Source organism: Phodopus roborovskii, unplaced genomic scaffold (assembly GCF_943737965.1).
Source record: "Phodopus roborovskii unplaced genomic scaffold, PHOROB, whole genome shotgun sequence".
NCBI lineage: Eukaryota > Metazoa > Chordata > Mammalia > Rodentia > Cricetidae > Phodopus > Phodopus roborovskii.
This window is the reverse complement of record NW_026125680.1, coordinates 1,345,573-1,367,213: the sequence shown is the minus strand read 5'-3', so window position 1 is coordinate 1,367,213 and position 21,641 is coordinate 1,345,573. Positions and strand designations below refer to the sequence as shown.

The 21,641-nt window shown below is 41.2% G+C and overlaps 1 protein-coding gene across 1 annotated transcript in view; it reads right to left on the bottom strand.

Moving 5' to 3' along the window:
• Positions 1–14,139, bottom strand: part of Kiaa1210 (KIAA1210 ortholog) — a 40,435-nt gene extending 26,296 nt beyond the window's left edge. The window contains exons 1-4 of the mRNA XM_051178457.1: positions 14,112–14,139; positions 8,133–8,286; positions 3,426–3,552; positions 486–635 (exon numbers count right to left, since the gene is read on the bottom strand). Coding sequence (XP_051034414.1) covers positions 486–635; positions 3,426–3,552; positions 8,133–8,286; positions 14,112–14,139 — 459 coding nt within the window. The remainder of the gene's footprint in view (positions 1–485; positions 636–3,425; positions 3,553–8,132; positions 8,287–14,111) is intronic.
• Positions 14,140–21,641: the final 7,502 nt, after the last annotated feature.

Here is a 21,641-nt window from a genome sequence, read left to right as displayed (position 1 = left end):
ATTAATATGAATAAAATGTACTAATTTGACAAATGTTAATAAATACTATTTAGTCCAAAGATCTAAACACACAAAACATATGTATGTATGCACACTAGTATGCCAACTGCCTTTTATTACAGTAGACAGTTAGGAAGTAATATAGCATTACCTAGCCTCTGGCTTCTTTTATTTAAAAGTGTAAAGTAGTTGTTTCTGTTAAAGAAGCTCCATTTTAGTGTTCATAGAATACCGGGACATATCAACAAACTGTTATGGATTTCAGAAACAATATTTTTCATTGCTTAGGAGTTAAACAGGTGATTATCTGGTTTCTAAAACTAAATGGAAAATGTAAACCATGATGCAAAACAAAAGCCGAGAGTAGCAATTACTTTTCCAAACAAAGTACCACTCTAGTTTGCCCCCCAGAGTTGAGGCATTATGTCTTTGAAGGGTGGCCACCTTCAAACCTATCTATCCCTGAGAGTAGAACTAATATTCACCTTCCTCCGTGTTGATGAACAGTGTGATGTAGGCATCGTTTTGGAACTTGCGGGTGTCTTGTCACTAGCTGTATCCAAATTCAAGGAGAGTTTCTCAGATCGGATAATACACGGGCTGACGCTGAGTTTCCGGGAGCGCAGAGGTTGGATCTGTAAAAAGAGAATGGAAGAGTTCAAACTTGATGTTTTCCCAGGCTACTGGTGTTCTTTTGTTACTTAACTGGTTAAAGACTGACGAGACAAAGAGAAAAAAAAATGACATATATAAAAATGTCAAAATGAAATCTAGCATTATGTAAAATTAATAAATGCTAATAAGACTGAGAGATGGCTCAGTAGGTAAAAGTGCCCACCATACAAAGATGAGGATCTGAGTTCAACTCCCTAGAATTTGTGTAAAATTAAGATGGGTAGCAGAAGCATCTGGAATGCCATTGCCTTGATGGCAAGATGGGAGTCAGAGACAGGAGAATCTCTGGAATATTGCAAGCCAGTTAGCCTGATGTATATGATAGAAAAAACATCAAAGAGACTCTGAAACAAAGGGGGTTGAAAAGAATCAACACCTAAGGTAGTGAGTTTGTCCTCTAACTTCTACAAATATGCCTTGAATGTGTGTGTGCATGTGTGCTTGTGTGTGAATAATGCCCACAAAGCATCTATCAATGTCTAAGCTGAATATGATATGTTATAGTTTGACTAAAAATGGCCTCCACAGGCTCATATATCTGAATGCTTAGTAATCAGGGAAGTATGATGTATGTATGCCTTTATGCATACATATGCACATAAAATAACAACTAAAAAGTAGGCCCTAGAAGGAATTTCCTGCCTCCTTGACTTCGAATCTAATACCTACTTAAATCAAAGGCCAGCAGTCTTGGTTTTGCCTCCAGGTTTCTGCACATTTTTGCCAATCCCCAAAGTCAGAAACTTGAGATTTCTTAAATGATTAAAGCCAGAGTCTTGATTTTAGCCCCTTCTGGAGTCTGTCTAGAAATCTAGCTTCATTCTGCTCTTTCTTTGAACTTTGGCCATGTATTTGGAGCCTAGTGCTTACAGAAGTGAATCTTGAGATTATGATATGAGATTGACTTCCACTCTACAATCTCTAGCCCTTTTGCTCCAAGAATTGCCTGGGCTAGGCAGAGACCTAACATTGTGTGTGAGATTCAATGATACAGTCTTACAGAGCATGAATGACAAGCTCTGGGTTTCCTCTTGAGCATCAGATAAATAAAATGTAAAATCTACAGTGGTACTGAGGGTGATTTGAATTGTGGGGCTTGGCCCAAGAGGTTTCAGAGAAGAATACTAGTATGTTGCCTAGAAACCATTCTTATGATATTTTGGTAAAGAATGTGGCTCTTTTCTGCCCTTGTACAAAAAAAGAGCCCACCTGAAGTTAAATCTCTGAGTTCAAGGCCAGCCTGGTCTACACAGCTAGTTCTAAGACAGCCAAGGTTAGGCAGTGAATGAAAGCACTGAAAACAGAAAGCTGGTGAAAATGTATTGAACAAGAGGGCCATGTTCCAGCTCCAGCAAGTAGCAGAACTTGGCAGCTTCAGCCACATTGTTCTGGCTTTAGGGTCAAGAATAGAAGAAAGGGATTATGGAATCTTCCTCCCTAACTAAAGAAAGCTGCTGAGGCCAGGTGTGTGGTACAATACTCCTGCGTGGGGTCCTAGTCCAGGATTTAAGCCAAAGGAATGGTGTCACCTATGGCAGGCAGGTTTTCCCTGCCTAATTAAACTTTCCATTTTCAAATCTTGGAGATGCCCTGACTGTGAAATACCTATCAAGGAGAGCTGCTAACAAAGAGTGGAACCAGCTCGAGAGAGAGAGGGGTGTATTGTTGTGAACAAAGCTTAAAGGAGTTGGAGATCCAAAGAGCATTTTGACATCAGACATGGAGAAGCAGAGCTTGAGTTTGCCCATCCAGTTTTCGTCCCAGCTTTGGTCCAGTATTTCCTCACTATCCTTTCTTTCCTTCTTTTTGTGACAGAGATGTACATCCTGTGCCATTATGTTATGGACCAATGGGATCTCCTTCTCCTCACATGACTCAGGGTCATGTCTCCTCTGGACTCTCCCAGATGGCCCTGCCTCTACAATCAACTTTGTCCTCCACCATAACTAGAAGCAAGGCTATCCTTAAGTTTTCCTCAAGTAGGTGTGGCCTTGTTGGAGGAAGTATGTCACTATCAGAACAGGCTTCCAGATCTTATATACTTAAGCTATGCCCAGTGTGGCAGTCTCTCCTTCTGCTCCATTCGGATCAATGTGTAGAATTCTCAGCTCCTTCTCCACCACCATGTCTGCCTGAATCCTGCCATGTTTGCTGCCATGACAATAATGAACTTAACCAACTTAACCTCCGAAACTATAAGCCAGCCCCAATGAAATGTTTTCCTTTATAAGAGTTGCCATGGTCATGGTATCTCTTCACAGCAATAGAAACCCTGACTAAGATGATCTATCTGGCTTAGCTGCCCATGTTCCACACATTTCTATGGTATTACCCCAACACCTTGGAACCTGAAACCCAGAGTTAATTTTTGGTATCATAGTGGCCCACAGATTCACTCAAAGTTCCCAGGACATCAGTTCCTGAGATTCTAGGCAGAGTTCTGGAAATAGGAGATATCTGTGGGAGAGAAAGCTTGGGCTTGGTATGCTAGCACATAAATAGTAAACTCTCCACTGTCAAAATAACGATGGTATCCTTGGAGTATATTAAGTAAGTACACCAACAGCAGCCAACACTCTATGTTGGCCATGTTACATAGTTTCACGCCTATTTATATATTATGTGATGTTTAAGATATTGCTGTGAGGTAGAATTAGCTGATAAGCAGGATCAATTTTTTCCCTCCTTTGAGGAAGGATAGAGGATAGAGGAATAATGTCTAATTGGACTGAGGGGAAGTTCATTATTACCTTCCGTGATCTGCTTCTCTGAACATCAGGAGATGATAGCAGTTTGCTTGCTGATTTTTCAGGTTCAGGATCCAAACAGAAGATGCTATCATGGGATATGGCCTTGGTTCCCATGCTGCTCATAGGCCTACATGGAAAGGAAAAGTCTTTTCAAAGAAGTCCAAGGAATTAAAACTCAAAGGACAAGGTATTTTCATTATAGAGATACCAGAGACAGCTCAGTAGGAGTACAGAGACACATGAGTGCTGAAACAGAAATCAGTCTATGAGATGTGGAGTGAGAGGGAATACAAAATCAAAAGTACATAGTATATACATACAATGATGGTTTGAAAGTGCCTCCCGAACTGAGTGCCACTATTAGGGGGTGTGGCCTTGTTAGAGTAGGTATGGCCTTGTTGGAGGAAGTGTGTCACAATAGGGGTGGTTTATGAGGTGTCCTTTGCTCAAGCCACGCCCAGTGTCACAGGTCATTTCCTGTTGTCTGAAAGTCAAGATGCTTTATATTTATGTGGGTTAGTCCTAAGCACAAAATGAAAGACAATATAGACTTATCTGGAAGTGGCCTCTTTTGTGACACAATTTTCTGAAGAAATAGTTTCTTTTTTCACTTTTTTCTTTAGTTTTTGTTTCTACATCACAACCAAAGTTTCCCTTCCCTCCTCTTCTCCTACTTCCTCAACCCTCCATCTCTCCCTCAACTCTTCCTCCTATGTTTCTCTTTAGAAAAGTGGGGCCTCCCATGGATATCAGCCAGCTGTAGAATATCACACTGCAGTGAAAGTAGGCACCTCCTCTTCTATTAGGGCTGGATGAGACAATCTGGTAGGAGGAAAGGGTCCCCAAAGCAGGCAACAGAATGAGAGACAGCCCCTGTTACCACTGTTAGGAGACTCACACCAAGACCAAAGTACACAACTGCTTGTCTCTTCCATCTCTGTGAGTCCCCATGAACCCAGGTTAGTTGATTCTGTGGGTTTTCTTGTGATGTCCTTGACCCTACTGGGTCTTACAATCCTTCCTCATCCTCCTCTGCAAGATTCCCTAAGTTCTGCCTAAAGTTTGGCTGCAGATATCTGCATCTGTTTCCATCAGTTGCTGCTTGAATACACATAAATATAATAATGCCATTTCCCGAAAAAGAGGAGCCAAGATGGAGAATCTGGAGAGAATAGAACCACCAGCCGCCTCTCACTGCTAGTTGCCCCAGCCTAGTGTTGCTTTCACCATGATGCTCAGTGTGACACTCATGTTCAAAAATAAACTAATGGCTCTCTGCGGGTCCACTCGGAGTTCCTGCGGGCAACATCCTTGACCCCCAAATCCGGGCCCCTGCCAAAGAACGAGGTCTCAGCTGGAGAGTGCCAGTTTTCAGTGAGATCCCACTACCCTGCAAAACCTTCTCAAGTTTCAGCCCAGCCCTCGTCCTCTTCTGCCGGCTATTGGCCAGAGTTGAAGAACAAGTTACTGGGGAAAAGTATTTCTATTTTTGTTTCCACAGAAAATGAAAAGATGTGGATTCCTTCCAGACTAATGTGGTTTGATCACACCAGACCGCCTGAAACAGAGTACAAGCTGATCCTACATTCCAAACAGCTGGACAAAACAGCCCTACAGACTACAGCTAGGATATCTGAATCTTCTTCGAATCCCCCAAGACAGCGCCCCTTACCAGCAGGAAGTTGTTCGGAAAGAACGACGCCCAAATTCCCAAATATTGTGTATAAATGTTTGTTTTCATTTAATTGTACTTTGTTATATAAAATTAAATAAAAAAATAAATAAATAAATAAATAAATAATGCCATTTCCCTGTTGTGGATTATGCTCGTTGTTAATAATAAAGCAGATTGGCCAATAACAGAGATCAGCAAGACACAGGGAAAATGCTGGGAGAGAAAGGTGGAGTTGGGGCAGTCATGGCAGATGCCAGCCAGCCAATAAGCAAGCAGGATGTGCAGGAAATAAGGTAATAAGCCATGAGTCACATGGCAAAATGTAGATTAATAAAAATGTGTTAATTTAAATTTAAGAGCTAGTTAGTAATAAGCCTGAGTTATCAGTCAGCAATTTATAAGTAACATAAGCTTCTGTATTGTTATTTGGAAGTAGCTCCTGGGACAGGAAAACTCTACCTACATTTCTGCCCCCCCCCTTCTCTCTAACCCCTCCTATGCTCCCTTCCCTCCCTCTCAAATCCAGGGCCTTTTCTTTAATTACTATTATTACATATCTACATTAATGTATGGATAACTATATAAGCACAACCTGATAAGTCCATTTACTGTTGCTTCTTTGCATATGTCTTCAGGGCAGACCACCTGGGATTCAGTAACCAAGTAGTATTAACACTCCCTACCCCTACCAACTCTTCCTATACTTTCCTACTTCTCCCTCTCTTCTTCATGTCCCCTTTTCAAATTCACTGTCTCTAATTAGTGCTTCCCACACACACAAGGGTGTGGGGCCATCCACTGGGGCGTAGTAAACCTTCAAAAGGCCACACCTCTTAAGAAATTGGTACACTCTGGGAGCCATCAACTGTCAACAGCTCCTCAGCTAGGGATAGAGCCTTATGATCCCCTCCTCAATCCATGCTGGCATGGTGACTGTAGAACCCTGCTTTTGTAAGCTGAGAGTTGCAATCCCATTTGGATTTACATAATTGGAAACATGTAATGGTTGAAAAAATAATTTGAAATCAACTGAATGATGAATCTGGGGCGTTTCTGGCAGTGTTCATCCATGTTGCATAGTGTGTTTTCACAGCATCTTTGCTTCTGAACACACAGCACATGCACTTTGAACTCTTCATGTCAATGAACATTATCTGAAACACCTTAGCTCAGATTCGAGACTGGTGTATGATAAGAGTTTCAGGGTTTTTATTGTATTTACAGGGTTTTGTACTTTTATGGAAACACAATGGCTCGATGGTAGGAAAACCAGTATTTTCCTACTATTATGCTTCAACATGGAAATATCAAACCAGTATATCTTTTGATTGTACTGTGTTAAAATGTTTGATTTTTTTATTTGTTTATTGCATGAGACAGGGTCTTACCATGTAGCCTTGGATAGCCTAGAACTTTCTACATAGACCAACTGGGCATTAAACTCATAAAGATCACCTTGCCTCTGCCTCCTGAGTACTGTCTCATGACTTGGGTTACCATACCCAGCTGGCTATCAGTTTTATGGGTGATTGATTGTTCAGATGGTTGAAAATTCTGATCTCTCTTCCAAACACTCGAATGGCATTCTCTAAGTTTTTTGTTCTAGCACATTAAAAAAGAGATAAAGGCAAGGAGTGATCTTCAGGCTCTTAATTTTTTCTCCTTGCCAAAATACCTTTCCCCTTATTCCCCTCAACATTTCTTAGTGTGGCTGTCTTAGTTTGAATGTAATTGGTCCCCATAAGCACATAGGGAGTGGCACTGTTAGGAGGTATGACTTTGTTGGAGTGGGTATAGCCTTGTTGGAGGAACTGTGTCACTGCAAAGGCAACCTTGGGGACTCATGTATGCTCAAGCAACGCACAGTGTCTCAGACCGCTTCCTGATGCCTGTGGGTCAAGAGATATTAACTTTCAGTTCCTTCTCCAGCACCATGCTTGCCTGCATGCTTGATGATAATGAACTAAACATCTGAACTGTAAGTCACCCCCAATTAAATATTTTCCTTTATGTTTATAAGAGTTGCCAAAGTCATGGTGTCTCTTCACAGCAACAGAAACCCTAACTAAAACAGTGTCAAATACAGTAGAGTAAGCAGACTATTTTGGAGTGAGAAGTTACCTAGTTAACTTTTTTGTTTTTAGAAATAACCATTACCAATTTGCAGAAACAATTCAGGGTAAACCACATAGTCCATTCCATGTCCTACACCTCTAATGTATACTTAGGCTTCTTCTAATCTTACTTTAAACTCTGAGACAATGTTCTACAATGCCATTGCTTGTAAGGTATGAAATAAGCCCCTTTGTCCAACACCCTTCCCCTTGGCAAAGCTATCTGAAAGCCCTTATTGCAGACACTCATTAAAGAAGCATAAATATTCTAATGCCGTATGTCATGGGAAGTGTTTGGGAGAGGGGAGTATTGGGAGAATCTTAGCATGGCAGAGCTTCAGAGAATGGTTAGGAGCAATGGTGAAGTTTATGCAGCACCTCCAGATGTCTGCAGTTTAACTTCATGGCAATTGACCGAAGTCCTTCCATAGAGGGAGATTTGATTGGTTTGAGCACAGTTTCAGGTACAAGATACCCAATGAAAGAGAAAGACAATGTTTAAATTGGAACACCACATATAAAAATGTGAATGAGTGTGAGTGGGTGGCTGAGAAACAGCCTTCCCCATATCCCTGTGTTCTGAGGGGGAATGAAAGATGGATTGAGCTTGCTAGCTTGTTTGTGTGTTTTAAGCAACCAAAGCTTTTATGCTTAAGCTATTCTATGCTAAGCTTTTAACGCCCCTTTTCTCCTGAGATTTTTATTACTTAGACATGTAGATTCCATTTTCTGCATCTGCAACCTAGAGATGAGGTAAACAAACCAGGTCAAAAGACCAAACCTTTGCATGACATGGGTCATCCTGACCACACAATGGGCCACAAGCTCCTCGTGAGCAGTAGGCCTGGAATCTGATTATTCTACCTGCCTGTGGCTGTTCTGATCCAGCCCTGGTCCCCTGACCCCATCTGGGCTTACTTGTGCTCCATCACTTGGACTTCCAGAACTGGCTTCAGACTGCTGCTGGAATACCTTTGCTTTAGCCCTCTCCCTTCCATGACATCTTCCAGTTCTTTCTTTTTCTTCTTGCCAAAAAAGTTCTTAAAGGCTTTAAACTTGGATTTCTTCTTTCCTAGGGGTGAGAAGTGGATATGAGTTCAAGAACAGTGGAGAAAGTGAAGGTAGGGGTGTGGTAGTGGCAGGAAGAGGGCTGTGCTCTCGGGTGCCTTGCAGATTTTGTCTCTGGTAACCACAGTACCATTCATTTGTTTGTGGCACCCTTAGAAACTCAATAAGCAAGTATCTGATTGCTGTAGAAAGGAGCAACCCAGGCGACAGCTTAGGGTCTTAAAGCAGCCTCAATCCAGGTCAAATTGACAGAGTACCCTTTTACTTGTCAATTTCAATGACTGGGAAAGCTCATCTGCATTTTATTATCTGCCCTTAACCCTTCTATATTTTATTTTATTTGAGTTTGTTGAAGGGAAGGTGCAGGATGTAATTATATAGAGAGCAGCTGGCCTTGAAATGATGATCCTCCTGCGTCCACCTCCCTAATGCAGACATTATAGACCTGTGATACTTACCCCCAGATAGGGGATTATCTTTATTTGAATTACTAACATCTAGGAAATTGTAGGAGTTAAAACAACAACAACATGGTCTTACTCTGTAGCCCAAGGTGGCCTCAAACTTGGGTTCCTCCTGCCCGTGCAGCCAGAGGGCTGGTATAGGAACCTCATGCTACCTCCCTGGGTTTGGCCTTCTGTTTTAATTTCTTAAATCTAGGAAAGTATGGGGGACTAAAACAAAACAAAACAACAGCAAAAGAAACAAACAAAACCCAGTAGCTCAAACCAGCCCCAAACTCTCAAGCCTCCTGTCTCAGCACCCCCTGTGCCACCAGCCATACCTGACTTTGTATTTTAAGGTTTTAATTTTGTAAATGTAGGGAATTATAGGGGTAAAAACAAAACACACACCCACACAAAACAGACCTCAAACGTTCGATTCTCTTGCCTCCACACCCTAAGTATTAGTATTACAGTCCTGTAACACCACCTAGGCATTGGCTTCTCTTTTAAAATAATTTCTTAAATATCTAAAATTGAGAGGGTTTAGAAAAAGGGGCCCTACTATGTGGTGGAGGCCAGCTCCACGCTCTTGAGCCTCCTGTTTCCAAACTTAAGTTCTGATATTGCAGGCCTGTGCCACCAACCCAGGCATTGCCTTCTCTTTTAATATTCTATTTTTTAATATATGAAATTGTGAGGGCTTTTTTAAGGTCCCAACATGTAGCCTAAGCTGGTTCCATACTCTTGATCCTCCTTTGATCCTCCTGCCTCTACACCTCAAGTGCTGTTACTACAGGCCTGTGCCATCTACCAAGGCTTGATCATCTCTTTTAATCTTTTAATTTCTTTTTTTCTGTTTTGATTTTTGGAGACAGGGGTTCTCTGTAGTTTTGTAGACCAGGCTGTCCTTGAACTCACAGAGATCCACCTGCCTCTGCCTCCCAAGTTCTGGAATTAAAGGTGTACACCGCCACTGCCTGGCTTTAATTTCTTAAATCTAGGGAAATGTGTGTGTTTCTTTTCTAAAATTGGCCTCTCTTTGTAGCCTAGGTTGTCCTTAAATTCCATCTTCTGGCTTCCACACCGTCAGGGCTAATACTGCAGGCTTGTGTTACCATCTGAGGCTTGACCATCTCTTTTAACATTTTAAATGCTTAAGTCTAGGAAAGTAGGGTATTAAAACAATAGGATCTCGCTCTATAGCCCAGGCTGCCCTCACATTTGAGATTCTCTTTAACTCCACACCCACAGTGCCAGTATAACAAGCTGTAGTACCACCTTAGACCTGGCTTTATCTTTTACCCTTTTAATTTCTTTAATCTAGAAATATGTGGTGGTTAAAAACCTGAGTCTTACTCTATAGCCCAGGCTATCCTAAACCTCTTGATCTTTCTCCCTCTACATCTGGAATTTGGAATTGTAAGGCTTTGCTACCACCCCAGGCTTGGCTACACCCTAGTTGATGTTTTGTAGGCCACCACTGTAGGCGAGACTTCCTGTTTTAGTCTTTCGATTTTTAAATCTTGGGAATTTAAAAACAAAGTCTCACAGTGTAGCTCAGGTTGGCCTGGAACTTAGTCTTCCTGTCTCCACACACTCGTGTTGGCATTGCTGGCCTGTGCCACCACCCAGGCTAGGTGCTTGGATTTACATTTCCCATTTCTTAAATCAAAGTTGTGAGGGGAAAAACCAGGGTCTCAGCACATGAATGAAGCTATCCTCCAACTCTTCATTGTCCTGCTTCCACCTCCAAGTCCTGGTATTCTAAGCCAGCATAACCAACCTTTTAATCCTTTAACTTTGTAAATCTGTGAAACTGTGAGGGTTTCTTAAGGGTTTCTATATGTAGCCTAGACAGCCCTCAAACTGTTGGTCCACTTGCCTTCGCTGGGATGCAGGGGAGTGCCACCACCCTGGGCTTGGCATTCTTTTTAATAGTCTTTCTTTTTTCTTTTTTTGAGAGAGAGAGAGAGATGGTTTCTCTGTATTGTTTTGGAGCCTGTCATGGAACTTGCTCTGTAGAGACTCTGTAGAGGTGGGCCTCGAACTCACAGAGATCCACCTGCCTCTGCCTCCTGAGTGCTGGGATGAAAGACATACTCAACCATAGTCTACTTTCTTAAGTCTAGGAAATTGTGGAGTTAAAAAAAAAAAAAAAACAGGGTCTCGCTTCATAGATGAGGCTAGCTTCAAACCTTTGATATTCCTACCTCTATATCCTGAGTGCTGAGATTATAGAAGTAAGGATAACATATGCATTTCTAATAGCTACCAACATAATAGTAGCTTTGTGCTAGAAACTGCTTCACTGTTAGACCCTTTGTGGGGAAATGCTCAGGTGTGCACTCTTCATCTATTAGAGCAGTGGAAACACTATTACCATGGGCATTTTGAAACCAGTTTGAGCCTATTTGAGCCGGTCTGAGCCAGTTTGAACCAGCTCCAACACACCAGTCACTAATGCTGGCTCTCAGAGAAGAGTTGGACCAAACTGCTACATTTCAGTCTTTAGACGCACTATCATCTGCCTTCAAAACAGGAGGAACAACAGTGACTTGGTGAACATTCACCATGCTTAGAAATACAGGGCCCACTGCCCCCTGGGAACCTACTTGGTACCAGGAAAACAAAGCTAGAAATTTCAGAGTTGCAAATCCATTTCTTAAAAACCAATGAAGAGCAGATAGATGCTATCAACAGCTGGTAGCTCCCTTTATAGCACAACCAGCAAAATGGAATAGCTGAGTAAAAATACTAATAAACTGTTAAGGATGTAAAACCAAAGTTGCCAAACATAATCATGACCCAAGCAGACAAAATCTCACTCACACATTTTATCCTCCTGAATTAACAAGATGACAATGACTTATGTGCTAGCATTTCAATAAGCACAGATTCTGTTTTTCACCTACTTTGCATTCTTTGAAGGGAAGCAACATCTTATTTTCTCAGAAGAAGTTAGAATACTTCAAATGATGCAAGACTTTTTGCAGGAGGATCACTAGAGGATAAGGAATGCTTCGATTGTACTCTTGGGGGCTAACTGCTATGAGTATGGAGTTTGCATAGTTTTACCACCTGGGATTTGGAACTATGCAAAGAGACCACACACACTGGAAAACATGGTGTGTTGGATGCTCACTGATCCTGAACAGAGGCTAGATACACTTGTGAAATCCTAATTCAAATATGTTTGCCAGATATTTGGGTATGTAAATATGCCTTTTCAAGTTTTCGTTTTATAAGGGTTGCCTTTAAGTTGCCAGCATATGAGCCACAAAATCCTGGTTTTCAAAAGTCATTAAAAATACAAAGGATAATTAGACAGGTAAGGGTAAAACTTTATGTCTAGCAGTCACCTATAACTAATGTCACCACAAAGTGTCGCTGTTGCAGCCAAAGAACACAACACTGACAGCTGACAGCTGAAAGCTGACAGCTATCTGGCTTTCTCTAACAAAGCCATTGGTTTTTGTGTCCAACCCAATTTCCAAACAGCAAGCAAATTTCAACTTCGTTACTCAACAAAACCCAGGATTAAAATGTCACATGCCATGAAACGGCCCTTTAAAGGGCTATTCTCCAGCACCTGCAGAAGAAATCACAACCAAATCCAGGGACCAAATTGTTGCTACTGCTTCCTGCATTTGCTTATCCAGCATGCACATGGACAGTCCATTCTATCTGGGTTGGACTTAGATTTAAAATGCATACTATAAAATAATAACCTGGTGTTCTTGCCTTGCTGCTAGGGAAACACACACACACGCACACACACACACACACACACACACACACACACACCTAGCTTTTCCTCCTCCCACCCTCTCTATCTCCAAATGGTCGTTTTATTTTTTTTATTTTTTTTTAATGTGATCTTTTGAAAATTCTGGAGAGCAGACCAAAAGCATTTTCCTCTATCCACCCTTCCTCAAAAATACCACACTGCTGCCCTCTTCTGTGGCCATCCGCCTTAAGTCAGCTGATGACTTATTTGAGTCTGCTGTGTCGAGGAGTCCTTTCACTCACTCACTCACTCACTCATTCATTCATTCATTCATTCATCTGTTCATTCATCCACACATCCATTTCTTGAATATTCTGGAGTGCCTAATAACTCTCTGAGATCCTACTAACAAGAGATCAAGAGCTGTCCAGACTCCGTGAGCAATCTCAGCATCCCATACCTCACACATTTAGTGAGCTCACCCTATCCCCACAGGAAGCCATAAAAGGCTTCTACTCTCTGCCTTTCTAAATAGTCTTCTAAGCTATGCATTACTGAAGAAAACTCAGCAAACAAATGAAAAAACAATCCAACTGACTATTACATTTGGTTCTATCTTTAAAATCAATTTTCATTTCATGTCTCTTAGTTCCATTTTTTAATGTACTTTTGGAAGAGAAATGGTAATTGGGTGACTGTATTAAAATTGAGTCACATGCATCTATGAAAACTTCACAATGAAACCTATTATTTTATATAAGAAAGATACACTAATAAAAAAATCAGTGTTTGTAATTTATCTCTCCATTTCTATCATTCTTCTTGGGTTCATCTATCATTCATAGATGACACCACAACTTAGCCGATGAATACATATTTGAGGAAGGTTTGCAAATGAGATTTATTCTCATTTTGAATTTAATATTTTAATTTTAATTAGCATACAAAATATTAGCTTTCACTGTGGCATTTTCAAATAACATTATCTTGTTGATTCTTCTCCCATTTCATCTCCATGTCCTATTGTCCCCACCCCCTTCCACTGCCAGCAGCCTGGTTGCTGTGTTCTATGGTCTCCACCCTCCTGCACACCTTTTCCCTACCTCCCATCATGGTCACCATTGTGCACTCACACCCACGTATACGTAAACATTAAAAGCTAAGATGTGCATATGAGACATTTCATACTCTGAACTTGGATGCCTGTGGTGGCCTCTGTTGTTTCTATCCCCTTTACTCCTCATTACAAATCCCTCCCTTGGTTGAATCTGAGATACTATCTGCAATGAAGCCATGATGGAATTCTTAACATTCTCATTATTCTTTCTAACTAAGCAGAAATGCCTCTACCTTAGTGCATAGAAGCTTCTGTGAAGATTTTTAGGCCTTGTTGCTGCTCTCTTCCAATGGCCCACCCACCTCCATCCCTCCATCCTCTCCACAGGATCCACTTCCTAGGCCGAGTAGCCTCCATTTTGCGTTCATGTCTTGTGTATCCTATTACTTATTTTTTTCCTCCCTCACCCCTCTTTTAAGACCTGTTTTCCCTTCTATCCCCCTGTAATGGTCCCTTTATGATCAGACCAGATTCTTTTTCCTGATGGTGGTATACAGCAAATCCAGTGCTTGTCATGAAGGTTTTATTGGATGACTTACCATCCTCTGTGCCTTCTAAACCTTCCATGTTGATGGATAGTTCACTTAATGACTCAGCCATGGTAAATTCACTAAAAATGAAATCCAGAACAAATGAGGAAAAGATTATTCCTTCAATTTGTAGGATACAACAAAATCATTTCATCTTGCTACGTATTCTTAAGTTATATTCTTACGTTATTCTAGAAAAAAACAGGCAAATGCTGTTGCCATTAGGGGTTGGTATCATGTCTTAAAAAGACAATAATCTTAATAACAGGAAATAACAGGCAAATACATGGATACACAGGCAAGCGTCTACGGCTGGGGCTGAGGGAGTTAGGGAATGATGGGTGAGGAGTCACTGCAACACCTTTGGCCATCTTAGTGAACATGGTGGTACTTTCCAGCACTCACACCTCACAGAGGGAAAGACACTACATCTTGAACTTCAGAAATCCCCAGAAAGAGCTTTTGCACATGATGCCAGGCCACTTTAGGCTCACAATGTCCTTTACTCACCATAGTCAGTGATAGAAGGAGATCCACTAAAGAGAAATGTATGAAAGACAATGAAAGAACAAAGAAAAAAGGGGGTATTTTGACACCCCTGTCACTTGGTGTCACTATGAGAGGCAATCTGTTTAACCCCAAGGTTCAGTTTGATTTTTTCTGGACTACAGGTCTCTTTTCCCTCAACTGACCCTAAATGGTCCAAGAACATCACCACCAGCAACCCTGCGTCTCAGGCAGGGCCTGTGTAACATCTCTCCTCGTCACCAAAGTCACAATCACAGCAGAATGAATAAACTTCCCCTGCCCTGCACATCCTTTCCTGTTACCTCTCCATCTTTCTCAGGCTTATTAGCACAAAATCCATGAATTGTCTCTACTCACTCATCTGTGGCTTCGCTCAGAATTCTCTTGTGTTCATTCCAGCAAGGACTCCAAAACCACCTGCCTCGGTCCCAGCAGAATGCTCTGCCTAAAGCCAGCCTTCTCTCTCTCCTACTCTCTCTTTTAAAACATTTGTATCAGATCCTGTCCAGAACATCTCACTCCCCAAATTTTCCTCTTTCTTTATTGGCTGGTCTTTCCCAGGCTCCTCTAAGGACCCATTATCCTAGCCCTGATTTTGAAACATAGCATGTGGGACCTTGTCCTTGGCCCTCTTCTTTATCAGCAATAGTGCCCTAGCCCAGAAACCCTCAACAGAACCCACTTGTAAGTCACATGCACAACTAAAAATCCCCTAGCAGTGACATTTCAAAAAGGAGCAACCCCCAAAACAGGCAGCAGGTGAAATCATTTTAATAAGGTCTTTCGTTGAACCCAATTTAAGTAATATATCATTTCAACATGGAACCACTATAAAATATGAATAGTATGTTTTACATTTTTCCTATCACACCAGTTGTATTAGCCCCTTCCTCTGCTTAAACTTATTCACCAACTTTCTGCTATTTAAGGTTAAAGCCCTACCTTTCTAAACACATGGGCCTCCCTTTCCCCTGTGTCTCCCAGCAGCCTCCTGCACTCTCATTCCCACACCATACTCTCCTAGAATCATGAGCCATCCCTAATCATATTGTGATGTTCTGCTTTATCTGAACCATGCACAGCCTGTCCATTATGTCTGGAATGACATCTCCCCAAATGACCATACCCTTAAATCCCCTCTTGTTCTTCATGACTCCATTACCCATGTCTATGCCCAGCACGCTCTTGGCCCTTTGCACATACATCTTCCATAGCTGGCATCACCTGGCAGGCAGGGGCATCATTTTGCTTATCTAAGTAGCATCATTATCCAGTAGCATAAGTACACAAGTACATGTGGTTGGGAAGGATGGATGCAATAGGAGCCATAGCTAGGTGATGGATCAAAAATCTGATTCAGTTCAAAAAGTGCTCCTCTTATTTAAATGTATGGGAACACATACATTTGACACCCTTTTCAAGTAAAGAACTCCTTTGCATGAAGTCCTATAAGAAAACCTTGTGAGACAAATAAGTACATGTTTTTATACAGAGAACTTCATGTAAAGTGTTCATCAGCAAGTCTGGCACAGCAGTGATATAAAACTGAATTATGGACTCTAGACTAAAATGTACCTCATGCACATAACCCTGGATTTGATCCTAGTACCACACACACACACACAAAATAATGAGACTGAAAATGCAGACTTGCTTTCCAGGGCTGTTCCGGAGCTTCCTTCTCCTTCTCCGCTGTCTTGCTGAAAAGCTGTGAAGTGTCTAAAGGTAAAACATGGGGACCATAATTCCGGGGTATAAAGACCAGAAAGGCAGAGAACACCAGGCACTGTCTTGTAGCTGAGAACAACCTTTGGTTAACAGCCACCAAGAAACCAGAGACCTTATAGGTAGTCTGCAATCCCTGCACTCAGAAGACCGAAGCATGAGGATAGCACAAGTTTGGGCTCGCCTCAGTGTTCAGGTTTGGATATAAAGTGTTCAATGAAAGGCAATGTTGAAGACCAGCCAGTGGAGATAATCATTGAGGTGATTTGCTGGGCTTGGTAATGCACTCCTTTAATCCCAAAAGTTGGGAGGCAGAAGCAGGAAGATTTTTGTGAGTTTAAGACCATCCTGGTCTACAGAGTAAGTTCCAAGATTACACAGAGAGACCCTATGTATAATCAAATAAATGGAACTCCAGGGCTCTGACCTAATGAATGTATTCACCCATTGACAGGTTTGTAATTTGATAGTATTAGTGAGAGGTGATTGAAATTTGGAGACAAGGTCAGGATGCAGTTGCTACTTGAAGCATGTGTCAAGAGCACTGTCACCAAATTCCCCACTAGTCTTCACCTCTGTTTCAAGCAGGGTGTGCCTGAGATTTTTTTTTATATTGTTGTCATGGTTACTGCTATCATAGTTCCTAGCAGTCAATAACACATAAGTGGGGAAAAGTGAACATCTGCAAAACCTGGGGCAGGAACAAGAGGAGAAGAAAGAGAAGTGAATGTTGGTGTAGGCTATGAATTGTCCTTAGCTGGTTTGAATCTGTGATATTTGACTCAGTTCTTCTCTACCCTTGTAATTCCAGAGGCACCAGGGAGGGGAGGCACTGGAAACCACTCCCTGGACCTTGGATATAAAGGCAATAAGCAAAGATGAGAAATCAGTCCTCAAGAATATGCCCTCGTCCCACGCTGGATCATCTGGACCCCTTTTGGTGGCCACTTGTAACTTTTTGGTTTCTTCTTGGGAAACTTTAGTTCACACTATGAGTTGCAAGACACAATCTGTGGGTCATCCCGGGGCCTCAACAAATAGCCTTTGTTCTCTCAGTTCTGTCTGGCCTGAAAGAGAGTGTTCTCTGAATAGAAGCCCTCTTCACAGGGGAATTGGCCTAAGGAGAGGTGATTCTGCTATTCTCCCGTGGGTGCATACCCAACAAAATAATGGTGCCTCCCAGAAAATGAGATGCCTGAAGATTCTAAGCTAGGGTGATACTTATAAGCCTTTGGGCCTCTAGTTTCCTTAGATCTTAAATCATAGGTATCCCTTCATCCCTTCATAGCAGGTGCTATGTCACACATGAGCCGAATCATCTGCAGGTGCTCTAGGTCCTAATGTCATCTTTCACTGCATCCATGGCACTGCCTTCGGTCTACTTTGCCTGAAATAGCTACTGTGTTACCCATTCTCTTGAAACATACACCCTCGTCAGAGTATTACTCCTCAGGGCCTCCTTCACCACACCCAGACCCTATGTGAATGCATAGTGTGTGCTCAAATCTGTTTCAGTTGCTATGGAGACAATGGAAAAATAAACTAGTGTCTGCTCTTTGCTGGACACTGAGTAGGTGCCCAGACTGAAGTTGTTTTCTCAAAGCCCTGCTCACTGAATCCTCAGAGCTTCCCTGTGAAGAGGGGTTATTTGTCTTCACCCCCTCCTTCATAGGGATAGGGAAGCTGAAAGGCTGAATAATTACCGATGCTCACATGGTGAAGTATATGGCACATACAAGTTATGGTTAAGTATATGGCACATACAAGTTAAGAAGTTACAGGTAGAACCTAGGACTTCAGAATGCTGTCGAAAATGATCCACTCCCTGGGGACAAAGAAAATTGAGGACAGTGCCTATAATCCCAGCAATCAGGAGGTTGAAGAACACTCTGGGATTCATAGTGATGTCCTGTGTTCTAGGAAACCTTGTTCTAATTTGTTTTCTATTGCTGTGATAAACATCATGGCCAAAAGCGACTTGGAAAGGGTTCATTTCTGCTTACAAGTCACAGGTTATAAGCGAGGGAAGACAGGGCAAGAACACAAGGCAGGAACCTGGAGGCAGGAGCTAATGCTGAGGCCATGGAGAAGAACTGTGTAGTGCCTTTCCCCTCATATTGCACAGGTTATTTTCAGTATCTTCTGAAATGCTAGCATGGTGACCGTGGATGGCTGTATTTTGGACTTGTTGTGAAACATTTTTATTTCTCCATAATCTTGTATTTTTTTAAAGATTTGGTTACTCTTCTTTTCAATATTTTTTTAATGTGAATGAGTGGTCTGTTCACCATGTGCATGCAGTTCCCATAGAAAGCAAGAGAGGTTGCCAGATCCCCAAAAAATGGAACCACAGACTGTTATGAGCTACCATGTAGCTGGAAATCAAACCTGGGTCCTCTGGAAGAGCAGCCAGTGCTCTAAAGTGCTGAGACATCTCTCCAGGCCCTCTCCATACATTTCCAAAGCCAGCATGACTGGATTTAGCAACCTTGACTAACAGTTCCTTGCTTTCAAGGCTTTGATATCTACCATGTTATGTGTTTCTGGCTTTTAGTTTTCTGCTGGGTGTTCTGATATCTTTTCTTTCTAAGTACTTAGCAATTTTCTCTGACAGATTTTAACACTATTTCTTTGTTTTGTGGCTTGGTCATCTTGACTCCAATGTCTCCTCTGTTCAAATCTTCTCATATCTAACTTTCTCCTATGTTTCAGTGTCCACCTTCCATGCCTGATATATTTTTTCTGTTGCTTGATCTAATCTATTTGTGATGCTTTCCACTGAGGTTTTTATTTGACTCAGTAAGTTTTTCATTTCCACTCAGCTATAAAACTCCTCCCAAAAAATATTCAAGTGATTTGACATCCTACTGCAGAGATGTTACATATCCATGTTTATTACAGCTGGATAGTAAGGAAACAGAAAGCAGTCTACATATTCCCTGAGATGACTAATGTTAATTCTCAACTTGATAGACTCTAGAATCATCTGGGTGGACCACTGGGCAACTCTGTAGTGGGGGGAGTTGTATTCATTAAGGTCAGCGGTGTGGAGAGACTCATCTGAATTGTGGGCAGGACTATTTCCTGGGCGAAGGATCTCTAAGTGTTTGAAATGAAAAAAGGCAAAGCAAGAAGTGCACGTGCATATGATCATGTCTGCCTTCTGATTATGGATGTTATGTGGCCAGCTGGCTCATTCACATGAATAATGATAACTCTACTTAGAGAAGCAAATAAATGGTTGAATGAATTCTAAGGGAAAACAAACAGCAGAATGAAATAAGAAAGGCAATGTAGGGCATTAAAACATAATCCAGCAAAGAGATAAACATCTTGAGCAAAAAGTGAAACCAGAACAATGCTGGGAATAAATGTTTTAGTAAGCCAAAAAAAAAAATGCTCCATAGAAAGCCTCGCCAATAGAATGAGTGGGGGTGACAAAATATCAGGATATGGAGACAAGGTATACTCAATCAAAGATGACAATAAATATTTTTAAATGTGTAACTTGAAAATGGAAGATGTGTGAGACACTTTGAAATAAACAAACCCATAAATTTTAGACACAGAAGCAATCCATGCAAAAGGCATAGAAAATATTTTCATTACAACCATAGTAAAAAAACATTCCCCATATCATGGAAGGACTGCATATTTCCTAACAGTGATGGAGGAGGAATGGAGGGGGTAGGTAGAAGGAAGGTGGGGAAGGGAACAAAGGGAATAGGAGGAGAGGAGAGAGAGGAAACTGTGATTGTGATGTTAAATAAATGGAAATTTTAATTTATTAATATCAAATGGACTTAACCAACATCTACACAACATACTGTCCAAACCCCACAGAATACAGAATCTTCTCAGTAGCCCATGGAAGTTTCTCTAAAATAGATCATATATTGGGAAATAAAGAACATCTAGAAAAATACAGGAGAATCAAAATAGCATTCAGCATACCATCTGATCACTGTGGAATACATGAAAATGTGAGAATTTCAGATAAATGGATGGGACTGGAAAATATTATACAGAGTGAAGTAACCCATGCCCTAAAAGACAAATGGGCCATGTTCTCTCACAAGTGTAAATCCCAGCTTCAATTTTTTTTGATTTGTGTGTTTAGCTTGGATTGTCTGTATAGGCCAGTCTGTTAGAAAGGGGCCAGTATGGGTAGGAAGGAAAGGCGTTAAGTGGGGGAAGGACAGTATAACATATGTGATGTGAGTGTAGAGTCATGGAATAATGAGGGTGGGTAAGTTTAAGTGGGGATAGAGTGGTTGTTAGGGGAGACAAGGGACTGGGGGAAGGGTTAAACAAAGTGAAACTTGCATAAAAACTATTCATAATTCAGAGAAACCCTGTCTCGAAAAACAAAACCAAAAACAAACAAACAACAAAAAAAACTATACGTGAATCTTTTGATAAGCTAATTAAAAAATACAGCTTTCAAAGAGATATTGAAGAGATGCACCACATGTGGGTAGATAATACTGCTCCCAGAAGCCATATTATTTAAGAAAATTCCTAATGCCAAATATGGAATACCTCCTTACGGGTACAGGTATAGGAGACCCTAAAGGCTCCCAGTACAATACAAGCTGTTGTCATTACTCTTGGTTTGCCACTAGAACTAGATGGTAAGATCGTATTGCTGAAGATATACACACCTGTTGCTGGAACTTACGTGGAAGTTTCTTCCCTGCTAAGCTAAGATGTTGTGCAGGCTGCTGGAGGAGAAAAGTTATTGGTGGTCTTCCCTACATGTAAATCCTTTGATTTACACCCAGGAAAGATATTCTCATGCATTCAATAGTGGCATGAGTATTTTCAAGGTAACCAACCAGTTTTTTATTAGATTGATCTAAAGCACCATTGCTTTGATAATTCAAATGGTGTCAACATGATCAGAATATACTGTATAAAAAAATCAATAAAAAGGTTTTGTTAAAAAGGAAGAAATACAAATGGCCAGTAAATAGTCGAAAAGGTGCTCAATATCCTTACTCATTAGGAAAATGGCAATTAAAATTACTCCGAGATTCCCTTTCATTGCAGTCATAATGTCTATCATCAGAAAACAAATGCTAGTAAGGTTGTGGGGGAGGGATACTTATTCATTATTGGTGGGAGTGTAAATTACTTTAACCAGTATGGAAATTAAGATGGAGGTTTTTCAAAAGACTAATTCTAGAAATAAAATATGATCCAGCAGTGCCACTCTTGGACATACAATAAAAGGACTCCATATTCTCTAACAGTGTTCATTGCAGCTTTTTTCAGCATAGTGAC